The sequence below is a fragment of the Antechinus flavipes genome, chromosome 3 (genome assembly GCF_016432865.1).
Source record: "Antechinus flavipes isolate AdamAnt ecotype Samford, QLD, Australia chromosome 3, AdamAnt_v2, whole genome shotgun sequence".
NCBI classification, from domain to species: domain Eukaryota; kingdom Metazoa; phylum Chordata; class Mammalia; order Dasyuromorphia; family Dasyuridae; genus Antechinus; species Antechinus flavipes.
Genome location: NC_067400.1, coordinates 524,210,785 through 524,236,660, shown reverse-complemented (window position 1 = coordinate 524,236,660; position 25,876 = coordinate 524,210,785). Strand labels below are relative to the sequence as shown.

At 33.9% G+C, this 25,876-nt stretch overlaps 1 protein-coding gene across 2 annotated transcripts in view; it reads left to right on the top strand.

The window, feature by feature from the left end:
• NARS2 (asparaginyl-tRNA synthetase 2, mitochondrial) overlaps positions 1-25,204 on the top strand; it is a 170,904-nt gene extending 145,700 nt beyond the window's left edge. For both annotated transcript variants that reach the window (XM_051987212.1, XM_051987211.1), the window contains exons 12-14: positions 5,955-6,052; positions 20,633-20,659; positions 25,024-25,204. In XM_051987212.1, coding sequence (XP_051843172.1) covers positions 5,955-6,052; positions 20,633-20,659; positions 25,024-25,168 — 270 coding nt within the window. In that variant the 3' untranslated portion in view covers positions 25,169-25,204. The remainder of the gene's footprint in view (positions 1-5,954; positions 6,053-20,632; positions 20,660-25,023) is intronic.
• Positions 25,205-25,876: the final 672 nt, after the last annotated feature.

Genomic DNA, 25,876 nt, shown 5'->3' with positions numbered 1-25,876 from the left:
TTGTTTCACTCACATGCTTTTGAATACCTCCTGAGTTCTTTTGCAGAAAAAGTTATTCATCTTTCAGGTCTTCTAGATTTCTTGTTACCCATAAACATATACATATTCCATATGCCAGCAGTGAATGGAGTCATCTTTGTAAAAGTTTTTGTATTTTTTTTTTTATTTTGACTACGGGACTGATCCCCACCTGCCACTGTAAGCAGATCAGAGTTGAGTGAAGCAGACAATTTTTAGGGTACCTTTTTAGCTTCATACTAGGAAGTGAGCAGTGCAGCTCTTTAAAAATGCTACCATATCCCTCTGCTGCTGCCTCTTGCCATAGGACTTTTAGTTGGGTAAAAAAGTATGGGTGATGTCATTTTATTCACATGTAAATTAGAGTCAAGTAAGGCAGAGTCTTGCTAAGTCATCAGACTCACTCTTCCAGAGTCATTGGAGTTGTATGGCAAGACAAAGTCAAGATGATGGTGATGGCTGACAATGCTGTAGATGGCCTTGGTCTTATATGTCTAACCAATCTTTTAAATACTATATAATACTTGCTTTAGCCACCTAATATCCCAAATATGTTAAAATTATACAATATTCTTTTAAAAGATATAAAAACAGAGAGAACCTTGGTCAATGATTATTAATATCAGATAGGCATAAATAGGGTAATATAGGCTCCCTTTTTTCTACTTTCCTGAAGATCATCAAACACAGAGTGCAATTCATAGAGGAATTCCAAATAGGTGCTGAGGTCCTCCAAATGCTTCTATTTGTGGATTATGTTCTGATCTCCTCAAGCCTCAGAATACTATAGACTCCTAAATGGGTCCCCTAATCATATAAAAGAGTTTGCCCTATCTATAATGGAAAAGGCAAGTACACCTGGAGTTCATTGAACTAATCCACTTCATTTGCTATTCTATAGCTAGCCTATAGAATGTTCCTTTACCATTTTAAATAACAATAGAACTCTATTTTTAAAAAAAGATAAAAAACATTCTTAACTTGCAGGCTTATACTGAAGAATTTAGCCAAAACTGGAAGTTATTGAACTCTGAATTAGATGAATAATGCCTATTGTCCACATTATCCTATGCAGTTGGATGGACAACTTTAGTTTTTAGTTCTCCTTCATGAATAGATATTTCTTAGGTGTACAGCAAATGTCAAGTAATTTCAGTCCAAAATTGAATAGGAGGAAGAAGAGAGAAGACTGAATTGCCTTTGGGAAATTACAAATTTCTTTTAATGATTCAAATTTTTTCCCTGAAAGGCTCATCTTTTAAATTCCAAAATTCTAGTGTTACTGTATATATTCTACTATTACTGTGAATTGTGAAATACTAAAATCCCAAAGGACAATGGATGGGTTCATAGTATATATGAATAAGCTTTATATAACACATCAAGTACATTAAATTCTAATATCAAATAATTGTTTGGATCCTTTTGGCAGACTTGATTCACAACAAGATTAGTAAATGTGAATAGGTTATAGTTTCTGTCATGGGAAGGACTGACCTCATAGGATCACTGATTTATTGAAGTTTGTGGATATTTATTATTCGTTCATTTATTTATTGATCCATTTAAGAATTCATCCAGTGACAATAAACTCCTAAACTTTGTTCCTGTCATCTAATGTGTTTTAATGTTCAAACTTTGAGTTTGTTTAATGATACAATTTTTAGATTTTTGTTAATCTGCATCTTAATCCTTTATAAGAATTATCCTTTAGCCACCTCAGAACTGAACTCTAGTAACCAATAAACAAAAGCAATCAATACAGTGAGCATGGTTCTTTTGGAATGTGTACAACATTCTGTCTCTGTGAGATTTTCCCCATATCATTCTACCTCCCCCACACACACACCTCTTTTCCAAGAGGAGGGTTGGTTCCTGATATGTTCTTTGGTTCCAAGAGCAGTCATGAAAATTACTGATAGTATAGCTTGTTTCTAGTGTTTTTCATTTTCATTATATGACTTTTTTGTAGTGTGTTTTAATTATTGCAGTCCATATAAGTTCATGTAAATCTTTCCATGTTTAGCTGGTGTTTTTATTATTTACTTTATAATAATATGCCATATATTTGCACCATTACTTAGTCATTTTCCATTCAGCAGACACATTTTAAAGTGATCAAAACAATCCTCTTACAGTAAAAGTTTCTTCATTCTCCACATTTCTTGTGTTGTTGTTTTTACTGCCTTAAATAAATTTGAAACTTTTGTCTGAATAGCTGCTCAGCTAAGAGGAATGCTTTGGTTTTTGTTGTTGTTTTTATTGCAGTCTTCAGTCCATAAAACTAAAAGAGAATTCATTTTTGTCACTGTAATATTTCTATTCCTTACAATTGTTTACAAACTACATAAAGAAATTCTTGCAGCTTTGCTATTTTTTTCTTTTACTTCTCCTGCTCATCTTAAGAATTCCATCCAGGACATTCAGGCATTCCAACACTTCTTTCTACTTTAGAGTTACTATGACTATATTCATGCCATTTGATTACATAAAATTTTTTTTCTAATTGCAAGCCTCTACTTTTTTGCACTGACAGTATTTCCATATAAAGTAGTCTTCCTTTTGTACTTTTTGTTAAGTTCTTGAAAAAAATTAAAATTAATAAAAATTAATTATTATGTTTCACAACAGGATATCACATCCCCATGGAAAGATAGGCTTGTGCAAACTAATGACACAGTTGCATATTAAACACTCAGTACTTCACAAGAACATCATCAATTGAATTTTAACTTATATTAGATACAACCTGATAACATTTTATAATTTGCACTAAATCTGCTTCTGCATATTTTAAGCTGAATTAATTACAACTTAGGTGTTTACCATTCAACATTTTTAATAATTGTTTTTTGAGCCCAGCTACTGAGGTAAAGAACTCACCACAACACAAAAATTTCTAGGAAAACTAGACATCATTGTAACAGAAATTAGTTTTAGAGCAATATTCATACTACATACCAAATTAAACTTAAATATACAAAGTCACATTGTATTTAAACAAACACATAATTATAGTTCTAATTGTTGGGGCAAAGAACTATAAACTAAGAAGTTGTCATTAAAGATAACCTTCTAATAACTTTGCTTATTTTTGAAATTAAAGTTAGGTAGTCTCAAAGTTCTGGCCAGATTCCTATTCTTTTCATTTGTAGTTCATTTCCATTACCACTCAGTTATGTCAGGAAGAAGCTTTTTTCATCTTGGCCTAAATTATTGCCTTCACTTTTTAGAACCTACTGACAAAGTCATGTCTTAATTAGAGAAACTATACTGAAGATCCAGCGTATTCCCTGTAGTTCTTTCTTCTGCTACTTTTGAGGTGGTTAGAGTCCTCCTTTTATTTAGAACTTTATAATAGCATTAGATTTACCATTTTTAAAAGAACCATCTGGAAGTGAAAATTTGAGAACAGCTACTTGTTAGTTTGTGGACGTGTTTCTAATCTAGCGGGTGTTTGCAAGGAATTAAGTGAAAGTGTAACCCCTTATTGATTACCTTCTTCCTATATGATATCTTGGGTATAATAATAACCTCTTGTCATCATTAAGTAGAATAAAGTGTGCTACTTGTAGCACTTTACTTTTTTAATTAAGCCAAAGCTTTAATCTTTTTTTTTTTTTTTCAAAATAATTTCTCTAGAAGATGTCAAAAAATGAGGTGATGGGGCAAGATTATAAAGTAAGAGCATTGAAGACTATGAATATATTGATGGATGGATGGACGAACAAATAAAGCTTTTATTAAGCAAAACCTTGTGCAAGGGGCTTATAATGCCAATAGAAAAATAATCCAATTCCTGTTGTTCTTAAGGAGTTCACATTCCAATGAAGAGAACAACACATAGAAAATTTTAGTTACAAGTTAAATGGAAGAATCCCATGGTCCTTAGCAGAGGATGGCCAAAACAGATGATACTTGACTTTTGTTTTGCCACTGGATTTGATGACTGGAAAAGAGTGAATCTGATGTCTCTGGGCAACTCTGTCTCACTTAAATCCAATTGATACATGAGTCAAACTAACACCTCCATCATTTCAATTCCTAAAATCATAGTTGTTTCTGATCTTGAGTGATTTGATAAGGCCAAAGACTTTAGTGAGAAGAATTGTCTTCAACATATGCCAGGCTGCATTCCCCCAGAGGCTGCTTCCAAGTATGATGGCTGACACTGATGGAAATATCAATGTTCCCAAGGCTCTTGGGTTCAAGTCTTGGGCTATCTCTATCATGATCTCAGGAAAGGCAGTAGTGGTAGCCGGACTTGCCTGGCACATGCTGTTTCCCATCTTTTCTCCAGACTGTCTTATAACTTCATGAAGACTGACCTGGCTGCCCTGTATGTAGCAGCTGGCTGGGAAGTGATAGAAATGGCTGGGTCCCTCTACACATTGATAATAGCTATGAGGGTTGGGCTGGAAGCAGAATTGGTGGTCTAGGAGATGCTGCCACTTCCAAGGTTTCTGTGCCTTTTTGTGGCAGGTGATCAGCAGTTGTTGCTAATGCTGATGAGGAAATGGGCTGGCTCCCTTTCCCCAATTATTTCTTCCCTCAGTGGTGACTATGAGTGCTGAATTGAAAAGCAGGTTTTGAATTTGAGAGATAGTACTATCCTAAGGCTCTTGGACTTAGGATCCTGTGCAGTATCCATCAGTCAGAAGGGAGACAGTGGTCAAGGTAGTGCTGAAGGTGATTTGGCCCATGCTGCCTTCCTGTCTCTCCAGAGTCCTCAATGATTCAATCAGGATATTTTGCCTGCCCTATGTAAGGCATTTGGTTCTCAGTGGTGGAATGAACATGGGCCTTCAGATCATAGGGTCACAGAGCAGAACTGGAAGGAGTTATCATCTCTAAGTCCTCATTATACAGATAAAGAAACTCAGTGGAGAAGTTGTCATTTGCATTTGTACAAGGCTCTTCAACTAGCAAATATGAGATCTAAGTTTTTAATATCTTATTTAATATTCATTAGGGAGATTGCTCTATAATTTTCTTTCTCTGTTTTCAACCTCCCTGGTTTAGGTATTGGTTCCATGTCTGTGTCATAAAAGGAATTTGGTAGGATTCCTTCATTCCCTATTTTTTCAAATAGTTTATAAAGCATTGGGGCTAATTGTTCTTTGAATGTTTGGTAGAATTCACATGTAAATCCATCTGGTCCCGGGGATTTTTTTTAGGGAGTTGATTAATAGCTTGTTCTATTTCTTTTTCTGAAATGGGACTATTTAAGCAATTTACTTCCTCCTCTGATAATCTAGGAAGCCTTTATTTTTGGAGATAGTCATCCATTTCACTTAGGTTATCAAATCTGTTGGCATAAAGTTGAGCAAAGTAACCCCTTATTATTTCTTTAATTTCCTCTTCATTGGTGGAAAGTTTTCCCTTTTCATTTTTAAGACTACTAATTTGATTTCCCTCTCTCCTTTTTCTAATCAGATTTACCAAAGGTTTATGAGATATAAGTTTCAATTCCACATCCTCTAATTCCCAATCCTGTGTTTTTCATATTCATTGCCTAATCTTCTAGCTTTTTTACTTACTAGCTTCTTTACCTTAGGCAAATCATTTACTTAACCTCTTTGGGCTTCATTTAATTCAACAGTAAAATGAGAGTCTTGGTCTATCTGATTTCTAAGGTTTCTTCAAACTCTGACATTGTGTGCATTTTATGAAGACAAAAAATAGAGTATCAGAATCATTGTTTTGTGGATTCTGGAGATACTCTTTTTTGTACATAATCATTAACTTTGAAAATGCTTTTGAAGTTAGTTTAAGAATTTTCTCCTGACCCCATAACAAATTTTAAAATACCTTGACACTTCATAGAGAGCGAATAAATTCATATTAAGTCATCAAAAATCAGTCATGCAAACTGACAGTAATGATAACTCACAATTATAGCTTGATGTTATTGATGGCTTTCTTCCCCTTCTCAGGTTGCTGCTGTTGATCTTTTAGTGCCTGGAGTTGGAGAACTCTTTGGAGGAAGCCTGAGAGAGGAACGATTCCATTTACTGCAACAACGGTTAGCAAGGTATGGAAAACCTTTTATCTTTCTTATCTTATCAGAATAGCAAAAAATATAGAATCAGAGTCTAGCTTATTAGGATAGTTGATGTTATCAATATCACATACTCCTTCAGGGAAGTGGTGTGTTAATCAAGATTTTTCTGAAAGGCCACACCTGATTATTCAAATAAGTGTTTTTGCCTGTCCTTTGTATATAATTTTCATATTTTCCATACATACCTAAAAGAATTATATCCTATTCTTGAATAGTTTTTTCAGTTTTAAAAAATGTTGCATTCCTCCCTTCTGCAATTTTTTCTTTCTTATACCTTTCTCATTTTACCTACTAATTATAATTACTTCATCATTATTCCAATATGAAGAAAGAATGGGGATGTTATGGCAAGTGTCACTAAAACTTTTTCTAAGTCGAAGCTTAGAACATCATGTTCTACATCATGATGTAGTTACAGCATTAGAATTAGAGCAGGAGTTAACCACCAAAGAGTTTTCATCTTTGTTTTCAATAACCTCTAACAGAAGTTTAACATTTTCATAATTCTGAGAAATGATCCCAAGGTTTCAGGAAACTGCTAATGGGGTCAGAAAAAAAAAAAAACGGTATTTAGAGTCACAAGACCTGGCTTTGAGTCTTGGTTCTATCACTTGCTAGTTGTATGATCTTAAGTAAATCTCTTCAAGTCTCAATTTCCTCTTCTGAGAAACAAACAGTCAGCTAGATAATCTTAAAGTCCTTTTCAATTCTAAGCCTATGAATTCTAATCCTAAATAAAATTCTGTAAGTACTTCCTTACTCTCCTTGAGAAATACTCTCCATTAGGGTTGCTGCCTGTTTGAAAAACTGGGCATATTCACTTTGGAAAAGAAAATGCTTCATGGGACTAGAGAGGGGGAAAACATATGATAGCTATTTTCAGATATTTAAAGTTTGTTATATAAAGGGAATAGATTTGTTTTGCTTGTTCATAAAGTATAGAATTAGGACCAATAGGTACAAGCAATAAGAAAACAAATTGTTGGTTACTGTGAGGAAGAACAGCATTTTTAGATTTGTGTGTATGTAAGTATACATATACATACATGGAGAGTAGAGGTCTTTGGATTACAAGTTCAGCATTCTTCCTACCACCTCATAATGATGATTTTTCAAGACCTTTAACCAACAATGTGCTAACCATTTCAGTTATATAGTCCTCAGATAAAGACACACCATGTCAGCATTAGCCTGTTGTCTCTGAGGTCTTTAATGCTCTAATCTGAGACACAAGAAAGGACTTTGAAGATCCATCATTCTAAAGTTCAAAGACCCCATTGAATCCTACCCTTAAAAATAGAAATCAGCAAAAAGAACCTAAGGGCACCAAGGTGAGATTAAGCAGGGTGGATTTCCATCCCTTCCCCTCAAAAAAAAAAAAAAAATACAAAGAACTTAGCTTGCACTGCCAGTGCTAGAAAAATGAATAAATCAAAGAAAACACTGCAAACCTAGAGTTCCCCCAAAAGGAAAAAATAACTGCACAATTCTTATAAATAGATTCAAAGGAAAAAAGAGATTTTCCACAAGCAAAAACAGAAGTAATTAAAAGAGATCATGAGGAAAACTACATTTTGCTAAAAAGATACCATAGACAAAATCATATCAATACTCTTGTTGTTTAGTTATGTCTTAACTCTTCATGACTTCATTTTGGGATTTTCTTGACAAAGTTACAGAGTGATTTGCCATTTCCTTCTCCCACTTATTTTATAGATGTGGAAACAGAGGCAAATAGAGCTAAGTGACATAGCCCAAGATCACTAGTGTCTGAGACCAGATTTGAACTTTGGTCTTCCTTACTCCAGGACTAGTACTCTAAACACTGCACCATTTGAACATACATACACCAAATTGCATATCATCCAAATTCTTAAAAGAAAAATTCAGTGAATAACAGTAAAACTGTATTAATTAATTCAATTTACCCCTCTCAGAACTTAGTCATGAAATAAATAAGAAAGATATTAATAAAAGGAATAGAATTTGAGAGAAATTAGATATGATAGGCCTCTGGAGAAAATTGAATGAAAATAGAATGATTGTCTCTTTCAATCAAATTTATCTTTGCTTTTGCTTTATCTGAAATTTTGATTGCTACCTTTCCCTTTTTACTAGCTTTTTCTTAGCATTTTCCCAAAAATTGACCACGTATTCAGAAATAAAAACATCACAAATGAATATAGAAAAGCAGAAATATTAAATGAGCCCATTTTGGACCATAATACAATAAAAATTGCATTCAGTAAAGGAGTCTTGAAAGCAAAAATTAAAAATTAATTGGAAATAAAATAATCTAATCCTAAAGAATGAGTGAGTCAAAAGATAAATCATAGAAACTGTTAAGGGACAGGTCAGTTTTCCAAGGGCCCCCACAGCTGTGGTTCATAACATCTAAAGGAGTTGCAAAGCAGCCTTTGCTAACACAGGTGTTGCATACTAGGAATGAGATAAATTAGAGGTAGAAGGAAGAGGAGAGAAATCAGACAACGCGATGGCCTCTCAGTCAGAGATGTCAGAGAATAGCAACTGCCTCTCAGTCTCTTTGTCACAAGGAGATCCATTCTGGGTTGGATCTCCAGCAGCCACTGTCAGGTGGCTCCCGTGTATTCCAACACATGGCGCATGAATGTGGGACAAGAATTACAAGAAGAACCAAAGCTGTTCATGAGAAGGATCTTTCCAGAGTTAAGGAAGAAAAGCCCCGGTAAGATTTTTTTAGTTGGGGTAATTAAATGGGCCTACACATCAAAGGGCTAAGCCAGAAGACTGATGAGAGACTTAAATGCCTGTTCTGACTATAGTCCTCTTCTCCATTTGAAAGTTTGCCTCGATCAACACCTGCTACAACCATCCAGAAGTGATAGTGCTGCTTGCATTCCTCAGTGTGTGGACCATGCTGGGGTGAGGCAGAGAATAACAGCAAAAAAACAAACAAACAAAAAAACAAAAACCAAAAACAGGGAATTGTTAAGGGTCAGGTCAATTCTCCGGGAGCCTCCACAGCTGTGGATCATAACATCTGAAGGAGTTGCAAGGCAGCCTTTGTTGACACAGGTGTTGCTAACTGGGAATGAGATAAATTGGAGACAAGATTTGGAAAAGGAGGGAAGTCAGACAACACAATGGCCTCTCAATCATCCTCTCACAAGAGGAGATCGATTCTGGATTGGATCTCCAGCAGCCACTGTCAGATGGCTCTTGTGTATTCCAATAGCTCTCCTGTGTATTCCACAAAAAGAGATAACATAACCAAAATGTGTGGGATACAAACAAAGCAGTAATTAAAGGAAAATTTATACCTGTAAATTTTTCATCAATAAAAGAAAGTATGAATCATTGAATTTGGGTATATAACAACAACAAAAAAGTAGTCACTTAAACACCAAAAATAGAAATCCTGAAAATAAAATAGGTATTAATAAATCAAAAGTTTAAAAAAACATGAAGTAATAAATAATATTAAGAGCTGATATAATAAGGGAAAAAATCTATAAATAGGTTGGTCAAAGAAAGAAGAAAACCAAATTACCTATATCAAAAATAAAAAATGTGAATGTACCACCAGTGAAGATGAAACAAATGATATAATTAAAATAATCTAAGTGAAATTGTGAAATTTACATTTTTTAAAATATTCATCTGATAGTTTTTGATATCTAAACAAGGGAGTATAAAAACAAGGATAATATTGTAGACCAATTACTGCAATGAATATTAATGCAGAAATTTTAAATAAAATATTAGCAAGGAGACTATAACAGTATATCTCAAAGGTCATATACTTGAACCAAGTTAAGATTTGTGCCAAGAGTGCTCGCCTAATTCAGTATTAAGAAAACTATGGGTGTGATTAACTGTATCAACAACGGAAACAAAATTTAAAAAAAAAAAAGATTATATCAGTAGATACTTTTGACAAAAAAACTGTAGCCATTTCTATTAAAAACCATAAGGAAACATAAGAATAAATAAAGCTTTTTTTTAAAAAAAAAAATTTTATTTAATAATTACTTTATATTGACAGAATCCATGCCAGGGTAATTTTTTTACAACATTATCCCTTGAACTCGTTTCTGTTCCGATTTTTCCCCTTCTTCCCTCCACCCCCTCCCCTAGATGGCAAGCAGTCCTATATATGTTGGATATGTTGCAGTATATCCTAGATACAATATATGTTTGCAGAACCGAACAGTTCTCTTGTTGCACAGGGAGAATTGGATTCAAAAGGTATAAATAACCCGGGAAGAAAAACAAAAATGCAGATAGTTCACATTCGTTTCCCAGTGTTCTTTCTTTGGGTATAGCTACTTCTGTCCGTCATTTATCAATTGAAACTCAGTTAGGTCTCTTTGTCAAAGAAATCCACCTCCATCAAAATATGTCCTCATACAATATCGTTGTCGAAGTGTATAATGATCTCCTGGTTCTGCTCATTTCACTTAGCATCAGTTCATGTAAGTCTCGCCAGTCCTCTCTGTATTCATCCTGCTGGTCATTTCTTACAGAACAATAATATTCCATAACATTCATATACCACAATTTACCCAGCCATTCTCCAATTGATGGGCATCCATTCATTTTCCAGTTTCTAGCCACTACAAACAGGGCTGCTACAAACATTTTGGCACATACAGGTCCCTTTCCCTTCTTTAGTATTTCTTTGGGATATAAGCCCAATAGAAACACTGCTGGATCAAAGGGTATGCACAATTTGATAATTTTTTGGGCATAATTCCAGATTGCTCTCCAGAATGGTTGGATTCGTTCACAACTCCACCAACAATGCATTAGTGTCCCAGTTTTCCCGCATCCCCTCCAACATTCATCATTATTTTTTCCTGTCATCTTAGCCAATCTGACAGGTGTGTAGTGGTATCTCAGAGTTGTCTTAATTTGCATTTCTCTGATCAATAATGATTTGGAACACTCTTTCATATGAGTGGTAATAGTTTCAATTTCATCCTCTGAAAATTGTCTGTTCATATCCTTTGACCATTTATCAATTGGAGAATAGCTTGATTTCTTATAAATTTGAGTCAGTTCTCTATATATTTTGGAAATGAGGCCTTTATCAGAACCTTTAACTGTGAAGATGTTTTCCCAGTTTGTTGCTTCCCTTCTAATCTTGTTTGCATTAGTTTTGTTTGTACAAAGGCTTTTTAATTTGATGTAATCAAAATTTTCTATTTTGTGATTGGTAATGGTCTCTAGTTCATCTTTGGTCACAAATTTCTTTCTCCTCCACAAGTCTGAGAGATAAACTATCCTATGTTCCTCTTATTTATTTATTTATTTATTTTTCCTCTGATTTATTTATAATCTCGTTCTTTATGCCTAGGTCATGGACCCATTTTGATTTTATCTTGGTATATGGTGTTAAGTGTGGGTCCATGCCTAATTTCTGCCATACTAATTTCCAATTATCCCAGCAGTTTTTATCAAATAATGAATTCTTATCCCAGAAGTTAGGGTCTTTGGGTTTGTCAAACACTAGATTGCTATAGTTGACTATTCTGTCTTGTGAACCTAACCTTTTCCACTGATCCACTAATCTATTTCTTAGCCAATACCAAATGGTTTTGGTGACTGCTGCTTTATAATATAATTTTACATCAGGTACAGCTAGGCCACCTTCATTTGATTTTTTTTTCATTAATTCCCTTGAGATTCTCGACTTTTTATTGTTCCATATGAATTTTGTTGTTATTTTTTCTAGATCATTAAAATATTTTCTTGGAAGTCTGATTGGTATAGCACTAAATAAATAGATTAGTTTAGGGAGTATTGTCATCTTTATTATGTTCGCTCGGCCGATCCAAGAGCACTTAATATTTTTCCAATTATTTAAGTCTGACTTTATTTGTGTGGAGACTTTTTTATAATTTTGCTCATATAATTCCTGACTTTCCTTTGGTAGGTAGATTCCCAAATATTTTATGGTATCAACAGTTATTCTGAATGGAATTTCTCTTTGTATCTCTTGCTGTTGGGTTTTGTTGGTGATGTATAAAAATGCTGAGGATTTATGGGGATTTATTTTGTAGCCAGCTACTTTGCTAAAATTATGAATTATTTCTAATAGCTTTTTAGTAGAATCTCTGGGGTTCTCTAGGTATACCATCATATCATCTGCAAAGAGTAATAGTTTGGTTTCCTCATTGCCTACTCTAATTCCTTTAATATCTTTCTTGACTCTTATTGCTGAGGCTAGTGTTTCTAATACGATATTAAATAATAATGGTGAGAGTGGGCAACCTTGCTTCACTCCAGATCTTACTGGGAAAGGTTCCAGTTTTTCCCCATTGCAGATGATGCTTACTGATGGTTTTTAATATATGCTCCTGACTATTTTAAGGAAAAGTCCATTTATTCCTATGCTTTCAAGTGTTTTTATTAGGAATGGATGTTGGATTTTATCAAATGCTTTTTCTGCATCTATTGAGATGATCATATGGTTTTTGTTTGTTTGGTTATTGATATAGTCAATTATGCTAATAGTTTTCCTAATATTGAACCAGCCCTGCATTCCTGGTATAAATCCTACTTGGTCATAGTGTATTATCCTGGGGATGATTTTCTGTAATCTTTTTGCTAATATTTTATTTAAGATTTTAGCATCAATATTCATTAGGGAGATTGGTCTATAATTTTCTTTCTCTGTTTTCAGCCTACCTGGTTTAGGTATCAGTACCATGTCTGTGTCATAAAAGGAGTTTAGTAGGACTCCTTCAATCCCTATTTTTTCAAATAGTTTATTTAGCATTGGAGTTAATTGTTCTTTAAATGTTTGGTAGAATTCACATGTAAATCCATCTGGTCCTGGGGATTTTTTCTTAGGGAGTTGATTGATAGTTTGTTCTTTTTCTTTTTCTGAGATGGGTCTGTTTAGGATATTTACTTCTTCCTCTGTTAGTTTGGGCAAGCTATATTTTTGGAGGTATTTTTCTATTTCATTTAAGTTGTCAAATTTATTGGCATAAAGTTTGGCAAAGTAACTCCTAATTATTGCTCTAATTTCCTCTTCGTTAGTGGCGAGTTCTCCCTTTTCATTTTTAAGACTAACAATTTGATTTTCCTCTTTTCTTTTTTTAATCAGATTTACTAAGGGTTTGTCTATTTTGTTGGTTTTTTCATAGAACCAACTCTTAGTTTTATTAATTAATTCAATAGTTTTTTTACTTTCAATTTTATTGATCTCTCCTTTTATTTTTAGAATTTCAAGTTATAGTTGACTATTCTGTCTTGTGAACCTAGCCTTTTCCACTGATCCACTAATCTATTGGCTAAGAAATAGATTAGTGGATCAGTGGAAAAGGCTAGGTTCACAAGACAGAATAGTCAACTATAGCAATCTAGTGTTTGACAAACCCAAAGCCCCTAACTTTTGGGAAAAGAATTCATTATTTGATAAAAACTGCTGGGATAATTGGAAATTAGTATGGCAGAAATTAGGCATGGACCCACACTTAACACCATATACCAAGATAAGATCAAAATGGGTCCATGACCTAGGCATAAAGAACGAGATTATAAATAAATTAGAGGAACATAGAACAGTTTATCTCTCAGACTTGTGGAGGAGAAAGAAATTTGTGACCAAAGATGAACTAGAGACCATTACTGATCACAAAATAGAAAATTTTGATTACATCAAATTAAAAAGCCTTTGTACAAATAAAACTAATGCAAACAAGATTAGAAGGGAAGCAACAAACTGGGAAAACATCTTCACAGTTAAAGGTTCTGATAAAGGCCTCATTTCCAAAATATATAGAGAACTGACTCAAATTTATAAGAAATCAAGCCATTCTCCAATTGATAAATGGTCAAAGGATATGAACAGACAATTTTCAGAGGATGAAATTGAAACTATTACCACTCATATGAAAGAGTGTTCCAAATCATTATTGATCAGAGAAATGCAAATTAAGACAACTCTGAGATACCACTACACACCTGTCAGATTGGCTAAGATGACAGGAAAAAATAATGATGAATGTTGGAGGGGATGCGGGAAAACTGGGACACTAATGCATTGTTGGTGGAGTTGTGAACGAATCCAACCATTCTGGAGAGCAATCTGGAATTATGCCCAAAAAATTATCAAATTGTGCATACCCTTTGATCCAGCAGTGTTTCTATTGGGCTTATATCCCAAAGAAATACTAAAGAAGGGAAAGGGACCTGTATGTGCCAAAATGTTTGTAGCAGCCCTGTTTGTAGTGGCTAGAAACTGGAAAATGAATGGATGCCCATCAATTGGAGAATGGCTGGGTAAATTGTGGTATATGAATGTTATGGAATATTATTGTTCTGTAAGAAATGACCAGCAGGATGAATACAGAGAGGACTGGCGAGACTTACATGAACTGATGCTAAGTGAAATGAGCAGAACCAGGAGATCATTATACACTTCGACAATGATATTGTATGAGGACATATTTTGATGGAAGTGGATTTCTTTGACAAAGAGACCTGAGTTTCAATTGATAAATGACGGACAAAAGCAGCTACACCCAAAGAAAGAACACTGGGAAACGAATGTGAACTATCTGCATTTTTGTTTTTCTTCCCGGGTTATTTATACCTTCTGAATCCAATTCTCCCTATGCAACAAGAGAACTGTTCGGTTCTGCAAACATATATTGTATCTAGGATATACTGCAACATATCCAAGATATAAAGGACTGCTTGCCATCTAGGGGAGGGGGTAGAGGGAGGGAGGGAAAAAAAAATCGGAACAGAAACGAGTGTCAATATAAAGTAATTATTAAATAAAAATTAAAAAAAAAAAGAATTTCAAGTTTAGTGTTTGACTGGGGGTTTTTAATTTGTTCCTTTTCTAGCATTTTTAGTTGCAAGCCCAATTCATTGACCTTCTCTTTCTCTATTTTATGAGATATGAAATTTCCCCTTATTACCGCTTTGGCTGCATCCCATACATTTTGGTATGATGTTTCATTATTATCGTTTTCTTGGGTGAAGTTATTAATTATGTCTATGATTTGCTGTTTCACCCAATCATTCTTTAGTATGAGATTATTTAGTTTCCAATTATTTTTTGGTCTACTTCCCCCTGGCTTTTTGTTGAATGTAATTTTTATTGCATCGTGGTCTGATAAATAAAGCTTTTTTTAAAAAATGATAAGCATTATCTATATAAAATTAAGAGCAAGCATCTGTAATGGGTATACACCAGACACCTTCTCAATAATCTCAAGAGTAAAGCACGGGTAGCCATTATCACCACTATTATTCAATATTCTACTTGAAATGCCAGCTATAGCAATAAGACAAAAAAAAAAAAAAAAAAAGAAATTTGAAGGAATTAGAATAGGCAACAAAGGAGACAAAACTATAATTCTTTGTAGATGACATGATGGTATACTTAGAACACCTGAGAGAATCAACTTAAAAAACTACTGAAACAGTTAACAGAGTTGAAAACTATAAAAGAAATCTACATAATCCATCAGCATTTCTATATATTATTAACAAAGACTAGCAAGAAGAAAGAAAAGTAGTTTCAAACAATATAAAGTACGTGAGAGTATATTTAACAAGATATGCATAAAAATTACATGAACACAATTACAAAACAGTACAAATACAGCGAGATCCAAATAATAAGAAATATTAATTGCCCTGGGTGCTAGGAAAAGCTTCCCAAAAAAATTCAACTCTCCCAAAGTGTAATAGGCTACTTTAGTTGAGGGTGGCACAGGAGAACATGAAGCTAAGAACAAATAATCATTTGACATGTTTGCTGTAGTATAGATTTCCTTTGTGTATGGATAACAACTGAGATACCTTCCAAACCTAAAATTCTGTGTGATTCTCTATGTGTAATATATTCAAATTTTAATTTCCACTTTACTTTCTAAATTCTCCATTTTTTTTTTTTAATGCATAAACACTTTGGAAGGATCCTGGTTTGAAATAAAAAAGAAAAAAAGGAAAGAAGAAAATCAAGAAAAAAGAGAGGGAGGAAAAGAGAGAAGAAAGTATAAAAGGAAGGAAGGAAGAAAAAATATTAATTTCTCTTGACAAAGACAAGACAATATTATAAAAATGACAATGATACCTAAATTAATTTACTTTTTGGGTGCCATTCCAATCAAAATATCAAAGAATTACTTTATAGAGCTAGAAAAATAATAGCAATTCATCTGGAAGAACAAAAGATAAAGAATATCGAGGGAATCAAATCTTTTTAAAGTGAAGGAAGATGGCCTAGTCATACCAGATTTCAAGATCCTACAAAGCAATATCAAAACAATCTAGTAATGGATAAAAAATAGAATGATTGATCATTCAAATAGATTAGGTGCACAGTATACAGAAGTAAATGACCACAGTAATTTAGTGTTTGATGCCCTCAAGCTTTTAGAGCAAAAACTTGCTATTTAACAAAAAAATGCTAGGAAAAACTGGAAAGCAATCTGTCAGAAACTAGGTATAAACCAACTTCTCACACTGTATATCAACATAAGATCAGAATGGGTGTATAATTTAGACATAAATTTATATAAAAAATTTAGAGTATGGTAAAAATTACTTGTCAGGTCTATGGATAAGAGATGAATTTATAACTAAACAAGAGATTAGACAAGTTCACAGGAGGTAAAAATAGATAACTGTTTTCCTTACATTAAAAAGGTTTTCTGTATTAGATTACTTTCTATTTGGAGGTGGGGAGGAAGAGAGAAAAATTTGGAACACAAGGTTTTGCAAAGGTGAATTTTGAAAACTATCTTTACATGTATTTTGAAAAATAAAAAGCTATTATAGGAACACACATACAAAGTTTTTCACAAAGAAAACCAGTGCAAGAAAAACTAGAAAGAAAGGAGAAACTGGGGGAAAAATGTTTTCAGCAAGTTTCTCTGATAAAAGCGTCATTTCTCAAATATATAAGGAACTGAGCCAGACTTAGAAAAATAAAAACCATTCTCCAGATGATAAGTGGTCAAAGGATATAAATAGGCAGTTTTCAGAAGAAATCAAAGCTATCAATAGTCATATTGAACAATGTTCTAAATCACTATTCATTAGAAAAAATGCAAATTAAAGTGATTCTGAAGTATATCTCATCAGATTAGCTGATATTACAGAAAAAGACAAATTACAGAGGACATAGAGAAAAACAAGGACACTAATGCACTATTGGTGGAGTTGTGCACTAGTCCAGCCATTATGGAGAATTATTTGAAGCTCAAAAGGCTATATAAAACTTCATACTTTTGGACCTACTACTACTAGTTCTATACTCCAAAGAGATAAAAGGAAAAGGAAAAGGACCTATAATCAAAAATACTTACAGCATATCATCTTTGTGGTGGCAAAGAGTAGAAATCTGTGTGAATGCCCATCAATTGGGGAATGGTTAAACAAGTTGTTATATATGATTGTGATAAAATACTATTGTGCTATAAGAAATGATAAATAGGATGGTTTCAGAAAACCTGGCAAGATTTTATATAATGCAAAGTGAAGTGAATAAAGCCAGATCATTATACAAAGTAACAAATTGTAACAGTGATCAACTGTAAAAGACTTAGCTACTTTGATCAAGACAATAATCTAAGATAGTTCCAAAAGATTTATGATGAAAAATGCTATACTACTCCAGAGGAATATAAAACTTAGAGTATAAATTGAAGCATGCTTTTTTCACTTTCTTTTCCTACTTTTTTTTTTTTTTGGGGGGGGGGTGTTGAGGGTATGGAGATGGCGATATGGTTAACATGGAAATATGTTCTGCATGACTTGGTATGCATAATTCTCAGTGGGGGAGGGGATCAAAGAGAGGAAGAGAATTTGGAAGTGAAATTTTTTAAAAGAATTTTTAAAAAAGAAAATCATTCTTTTAAAAGTGCCTTTCATGGGTACAGGCTGAGAAAATCATGGCTAGAAGGTAGTTCCTACGGAAAAGACCTACATGGCTAGAAGCTGGAAAATGAATGATGCCCATCAATTGGAGAATGGTTGAGTAAATTGTGGTATATGAACGTTATGGAATATTATTGTTCTATAAGAAATGACCAGCAGGATGAATACAGAGAGGACTGGTGAGACTTACATGAACTGATGCTGAGTGAAATGAGCAGAACCAGGAGATCATTATACACTTCGACAACGATATTGTATGAGGACATATTTTGATGGAAGTGGATTTCTTTGATAAAGAGACCTGAGTTTCAATTGATAAATGACGGACAGAAGCAGCTACACCCAAAGAAAGAACACTGGGAAATGAATATAAACTGCTTGCATTTTTGTTTTTCTTCCCGGGTTATTTATACCTTCTGAATCCAATTTTCCCTGTGCAACAAGAAAACTGTTCGGTTCTGCACACATATATTGTATCTAGGATATACTGTAACCCATTCAACATGTAAAGGACTTCTTGCCATCTGGGGGAGGGGGTGGAGGGAGGGAGGGGAAAAATCGGAACAGAAGTGAGTGCAAGGGATAATGCTGTAAAAAATTAGCCTGGCATGGGTTCTGTCAATAAAAAGTTATTAAAAAAAAAAAAAAAAAAAGGAAATGACCTACAATGTACTGCAAGTTAATTATGAGTCATAAGTGTGACAGCAAAAAAAAAAAAAAAATCTATTCACAACTTCATTAAGCAAAGCAATATCCTAAATGAGAGAGGTACTGATTCCACACACTCTACCTTAGTTTTGCTACATTTGGAGTATTTTGTTCCATTTTTGGTACTACATTTTTGGAAGAACACATCCAGAATAGGGCAAGAAGAATGCTGAGATGACTAGAAATAACACTATACTGAAATGGACTAGAGTTCATACTATATTGAGATTGATTAAAGGAACTAAGAATATTTAACCTGAAGCAAAGAATTTAGCGGGATATGATAAGTCTTTTATTTGAAAGTTTTCAAATGGAAAGAGAGCAAACTTATTTTCTGGGCAGAACTAGAAGCAGTTTGTCAAAGTAGTAAAGAAAGCAGATTTAAATTTGAATTATTTCTCATTAAAGGTGAAATGTTCATAAGGGAAGTAAGTTATTTCCAAAAGTTTTAGGTCATGAAAACATTTGAGATCTTCAGATAGAGAGTGAATAATTTCTTTTTAGCCATATTGGAGAGAGAATTTTTGGTCAGGTATAAATTAGACTTAGTTGACTTGTGAAATTCCTTTTAATTTTTTAATCTTTAATGCAAAAGGGTTTTTCATTTATTATCAGATGCCTATGTTCTAGATGTACTGAGTAACCTTTTTTAAAAGATAAAATTTTATGGTTTCTTTTGTTTTTACCTTGCCTAAATTTTTTCTTATCCCCACTGCATCTCAAACATTGTATGTCATTGTTACTTTCCTGCTCATTAAGTTGCACTTCTCATTAACCTCTACAATATAAAGGCCTCTGTTGGACTTTCAAATCTCTTTTTTACCTAACCTCTTACTATCTGCAGTTTTCTTAAATTTGCTCTTTTTTATGTTCTATGATCTAGCTACATTGGCCTCCTAATTATGTATGAGTTGCTCAAGGAGGTCAGTATCTCTGGTGTGAGGGCTTATTGAATGGATCTTAACATATCTGAACTGTTCAGGAACAGAAATATCTGGATAAACTGATGACAATGCTTCAGGCAGAAGGGAGGTGCCATGCATCTGAAGTTGTATCTCTCCAAAGCATAAAATCCCCTTTTTCCTGATGGAGAGACTCCTATGTACTACTGAAAAGGTCATCTTGCCTTGCAAAATGGTTAGGTAAAAAATGGCTTATGAAGGAATCTTCTGTTCCTGAACAGTTCAGATATGTTAAGATCCATTCCACTTTGAAAAGGGATTTTCTTCATTTCCCTGCCATTTCAGTCATTAAACATGACTAGACATTCTCAAATCAATAAAGTAAGAGTTCATTGTATCTTCGGAAAGCAGATGCAAAGACTTGTGATTATTGCCAATAGTCTAATGCTATTCCTTTTTTCCCTTGACCCTGCATACCCACTCAACAATTGAAGTGCCCTTTTTACTTGTTTCCTAGATAAGTGCTTAACATCCTTTGGAGAATGTTACCACATTTCCTGACCTTAATAACACCTTGGACCTTTGGCATATGTTGTTAGTTATGCCTTGGAATGGTTGTCTTTTTTCCTCTATTAAGTTATAAGGTCTATATGGTATTTAATAACAATAAAAATAACAACTCATTTTGAGCTCTGCAGTGCACTTTTATGTACATTTTCGCCTTTGATCCCTCCCCATGATGACCCAAGGAAGTTACATGCCACTGGTGTTATCCTTATTTTACAAAGAGGTAAACTGAGATTCTTGAGAAGAACTTAAGAAGTCCCATGACCTACTCTCACTGTCACTTTCCTGAATATTGGATCAGTTATTTGGAGCTTGCCTCACTGTGACCTCAAGCCCAAATACTTTTCCACTCAGCATTCTGCTAGGAGTTGCATTTCATTGCCCTTTATTAAATTTCATTGGAACGAAGACCACTTGATAAAGACTTGTTGGTTCATGAATTGATCATTTCCTAAAAGTATTTTTTTTTCTTTTACAGACTAGGACTGACAGATGCCTACGAGTGGTAAGACAATGGCTGCTAATTGTTATAAATCTTTCAGTGGTTCCCAATTACCTTGCCTTCCATAATTAACCACCTCATCTTGCCTGCCTTACTTAATGTTACTCTTTCTCCATACACTCTCTGCTTTAGCCAGCCTGAATGACTTTTTTGCCTTTCAAACATAACATTGTACTTTGACACTTTCTTGCATTTGTCCAAAGTATTCCCTTTGCCTAGAACATCCTCCTTTCCTTTTTTACATTTTTTAATTTTTGTCCAACTAAACTATAACCCAACATCTCTCAAATGTTCTTATGTAATACTATTCATTATAATTGTCTATGTTGATGTCTTATCCAGATGCTGGATAAGCTATATGAGGTCAGAGATCTTGTCTGATCTAAACTTTGTATCCTGCCCCCATCTCCAACATCCCATAATAGGTGCTTAATATGTTTTTTGAATAAGAATACTTTGGAAGTTATTTTTCAGTGATTATAGATACCAGGAATCTGTTTTTTCAAGTTTGAGTTTGAAGTAATTAACTACAGAGTACTAAAGTACTTCAGGGAAAAATGTTTCCTTCTCCCTAATTCTGACTTTGGTATAAAAGCTTTTACCTTCAAATATTCTTTGTAAATTTATATAATATAATTCTTTCAGAACTTGGTATATTCCATCAACTATTTCTCGAATCTTCCATATTTCCCTGTGCACAAAAGGGCAGGATCAATGATGTTATTACCCTTCATCTGGGGAAGAACAGTGTTCTAGAGGTGGGAATAAATTAGGGTAGGAATAGAATTTTTAATGCCAACTCTGTACTTTTAGCACACTCTGCACTGAAGAAATGGAACTGTAAGGCAATGGTCATTAGAGATCATCTAAATTATCCTCCTTAACCTCATTTTACAAATTAGGAAAATGAGGCTGAAAAAGATTTAAGTGCATTGCCCAAGACCTTACAAGTAGTTTGTAACAGACCGCAGTGTAGAATCTTAAATCTCTTGACAAAAAATGCAGTATTATTTCCAGCTTACCACTCCACCTCCACCTTGCAATAATAATTATTCTATTCATTTTCTTCAGCTATGCACGTTGTTTCCTTTTAAGGAAACTAGTTTCCTTCATCATCTAATATTTATTATCCATAAAGACCTTAACTAATGCATAGATAAAATTCTATATAAAACAATTTGCATTGTCAAGTAAGTGTACCATTTTCTTACTCTATTTTGATTATTTAGATGATTTTCCATTCTAGACTGATTAATATAAACTATTAATACTTCCAAGTTTACACTTATTATCTGATTATAAATTGTCCTCTGACAAGATTTCAGTTTAGCTGTTGTTACACCAAAACAGGAGTAGCCAGGCCAGATGTCTAAGAATCTTCTCACTTCCCCATTGTTAGGCCTGCCATATGCAAATGAAATTTGTGACTAGTTCCACAAATTTCAAAGCATCACTTCTATAATCTGGCTACTCTGGAAAGAATATTACAAGTAATAATCAATTATAAATTCATAGAAGAGCTCTTGTTTTATCTCAGAAATGTATTTTCCATTTGTCAGAAATAAGGAAAACCAAAATCTCCTTCCTACATCATCCTTTTGAATCAAGATTCAAAAAAAACCAGACTTGTGTGTAGAATGATTGGCATATTTTACCCCCCTGAGAAGGTAACAATTTGAATCACATAAAACTAAGACAGTATGGAGGAGTATTAGACAGTGAAGCTCTTTCTACATTCCACCAAGCCAGATCTTAGATGGCCATCTCACATCTTCTAGCCAACTTTTTGTGGGTGGGTGCTTATGTATGCTCTTTGCAATTCATCTCATTTTCTTCGCTAAATCAGAATATATCCTGTCAACCTATCTTATTGAACTTGAGGTCAGTTCAATCACCACATAGCTCATTGCCCTAGGGCTTAACATGAGGAAAAATTCTTAAATGAACAAATTAGACTATAGGGAATAGGTGGCTGAACTGTTTAATCTTACCTTAGTAAATGGGCATCCAAATTCCAGTGATGTTACCTGGACCAGTTTCTCACTTCACTTATGATTCATTGTTAGTATTTTAGAAATTATATTATTCCCATCCAACAAGTTCTTGCTAATTATTTATGGATACATAAAAATCTTAGCAATAAGGGACCTCAGAAGTCTGAACTTGAATAAGAATTCCATTTATATTTTTCCTGACCAATGCTCATCTGATTAAAGAGCTCACTCCTGCACAATGTAGTCCATTCCACTTTGGTAGAGCTCTGATTGTGAGGAAGTTTATTCTTATATGAGAATAAAGTGCCTTTTTTTTTTTAATGGCTCATTTTAATTTTGAGAAAACAAATACTATACAGTGAATTTGTATTCCCCCAAGATAGTTAAGTAAAACCACCTGACAGCATCATTGAAACTACTGCTATAGCACTTTTTACTTTTGAAGTACAACATTTGTTAGTAGAAAGGGAGTTCCTTTAAATAAAATAATTTAGAACCAATCATTTTTATTAATCATTCCTCTGAAAGTTGCCCCCCAAAAATAGAACAGGAGCTAATTCTTACCCTAAAGGAACTAATGGTTGCTAGCTATAGTGTCTAAATGAGCTGCAGAACCTTCAGTTTTGCCCATTAGTGCCAAAAGTTCCATTACTCCATATTTTACTCTATATCTTATGCCGTGTACATTCTCTTAGCTGTATCACACTACAGTGCTTCAGGAACCTGTGATTTTTTTTTTAGTTTGGGTACTTCCTTCACAGATGCAAATTTCAGCCCCTATAGACATTAAGTAAACCAGTTTGATAAGTTGTGGCCAAAGAAATATTTTTACTTGGTGGCTACCTCTCTGGTGATGATGCTTTTTGAATGAAATGCTAGGCTGGAACTTGGACCAATGATCACCAGGTCTTTCAAGATTGATAGGATCTAAAAAAGCCTAGAAAGACTTACATGAACTGATATTGAGTGAAGTGAGCAGAACCAGGAGAGCATTATACATAGTAACAGTAAGATTATATGATAATCAGTTATGACAGACTTAGCTCTTTTCAGTAATGCTATTATCTAAGAAATTCCAATAGACTTGGAATGGAAATTGCTATCCCCATCCAGAAAGAGAACTATAGATTTTGAATGTGGATCAAAGTATACTATTTTCGTCTTTCTTTTTTCTTCTTTGCTTTTTCTTTCTCATGTTTTTTGTTTTTTGTTTTTTCCATTTTGGTCTGATTTTTCTTGCACAACATGACAAATATGGAAATATGTTTAAAAGGATTGTATATGTATAACCTATATCAAATTGCTTGCTGTCTTGGGGGGAAGATAAAGGAAGGAGGGAGAAAGAATTTGGAATACAAAATCTTGACAAAAATAAATGTCAAAAACCATCTTTACATGTAATTGGAAAAATAAAATACTTTTGGTGGAGGGGGAAGAAAGCTTGCTAGAACTTAGCAAATGCTTGTAACTCCACTGGCCTAACCTTTGAAAGCCCAAGATTACCTCCGTTTCTTGATGTTGTATCAGATTAGAACTTTAGAGGAATATTCCTCCAAAAAAAAAAATCCACAAAAACCTCAAAAACAAAATACATTAATTAGTCTTATTCTATAAGCTGTCTAATGAGGTTGTCCATTCTCAGGGTTTTCATAGGAAAATGTCTCTCCTCAGTTCCCAGGCCACTACCCCACTCATATATTCAGTGAACCACATAGAATAGCTGGGAACAGACTCCAGGACAAAGCCAGAGCTATATTTTATATTTGTGTCCTACTGTGGAGAAATAATCTCTGGTTTCATAGTCAACAGTTTCTCAGATAGCCAGCTTCCAAAAGTTATTCTTTGCTTACATTACACTTTTCAGCAGAGAATTGTTAGATAGTTCTAAGAGGTGATCTCTCCAAAGCCCTGAAAGATTCTTTGTACCTTTATAAATATAATACTACTTCTATATATTAGCCAAACTCTTTTATATTCATTTCAGCATTGAACTATGTGACCCTAGACATGAAAAGAATAGTATTCCCAAGTCTAATAAGGAAATTAATTTAAAAGAAAAGTAATTTGGAAATCTTTTGCATTTCTTATCATGAAATTCTCGTGTGTAAACAGCTTAGAATGGAAAAGAGTGTTGAAATGTGCAGAGTGAAAGCCTGGATGGTGGGCGGAAGGATCTACTGGTGTTTGTCTGGGCAACCTCTGTTTCCTCCATCTGTCTATTTGGGGGAGGGAGGAGGAGGAACTTCATCTACCACAATATAATGAAGAATAACAAATGATTGCAGCAAATTTTCCAAAACATTAAGTGTTAAATCATAACAGCTGATACCATGAAGATTTATAGATGATAATTGTCTATTGCTTCAAAAACAGGTATTTGGATCTTCGTCGATTTGGTTCTGTGCCACATGGAGGCTTCGGGATGGGATTTGAACGGTATCTACAATGCATCTTGGGAGTTGACAACATCAAAGACGTTATCCCTTTTCCAAGGTTTTCTCATTCATGTCTTTTATAGCAAAATTTCAAAATAAAGTTTTATATATAAAACTCATTCATACAAGGACATGCCAATTTGAATTTTTGAAATAGTGGTAAAAATTCCTACTACAAAATTTGAAATGTGCAAAGAAGAAATTAAAATTTGGAGGGGGGGGTCTTTATACATTTTACACACAAAAAAACTACAAAATCTTCTTGGATAAGGATGCAAAACAAAGCTCTTTCTCAAAGGGGAAAAGAAACAGGAGGAGAAAATATGTACTCTCTATGAAAGACAGGATGTTAGGATGGGGTTTTTTTTAATCATCAGACTGCTTCCTCACAGTATCTGGTTTGTAAAAAAGTCCTGATTATTTTACTTTAGCATGTAACCCCTGATAAATGTCTACCATTTCTAAATACCATATCAAACATCCCATCCCTGTACTAGGCCTAAACTGGGATTAAATTGGTTCTTGTAAAATTGTAGTTCATAGTTGAAATCACCTTTCTAATAAGCAAAAGATGAAGTTTAATAATTTATTCACACAATTATTTTTTAATTGTAAAAGCAGAACATTGTATAGAAAGCTGGTAAATTTTATCACTATAGCTTGGTTATGTTAATTCTGGCAAGAGTATATTTCAGAATACTTGATTAGCTTTTTCTATCCAAAATAGTTAAAGAATTGTTCATACAATCCAATAATGCAATAAAATAGATTTTTCATGGGTGTTTTGGGGG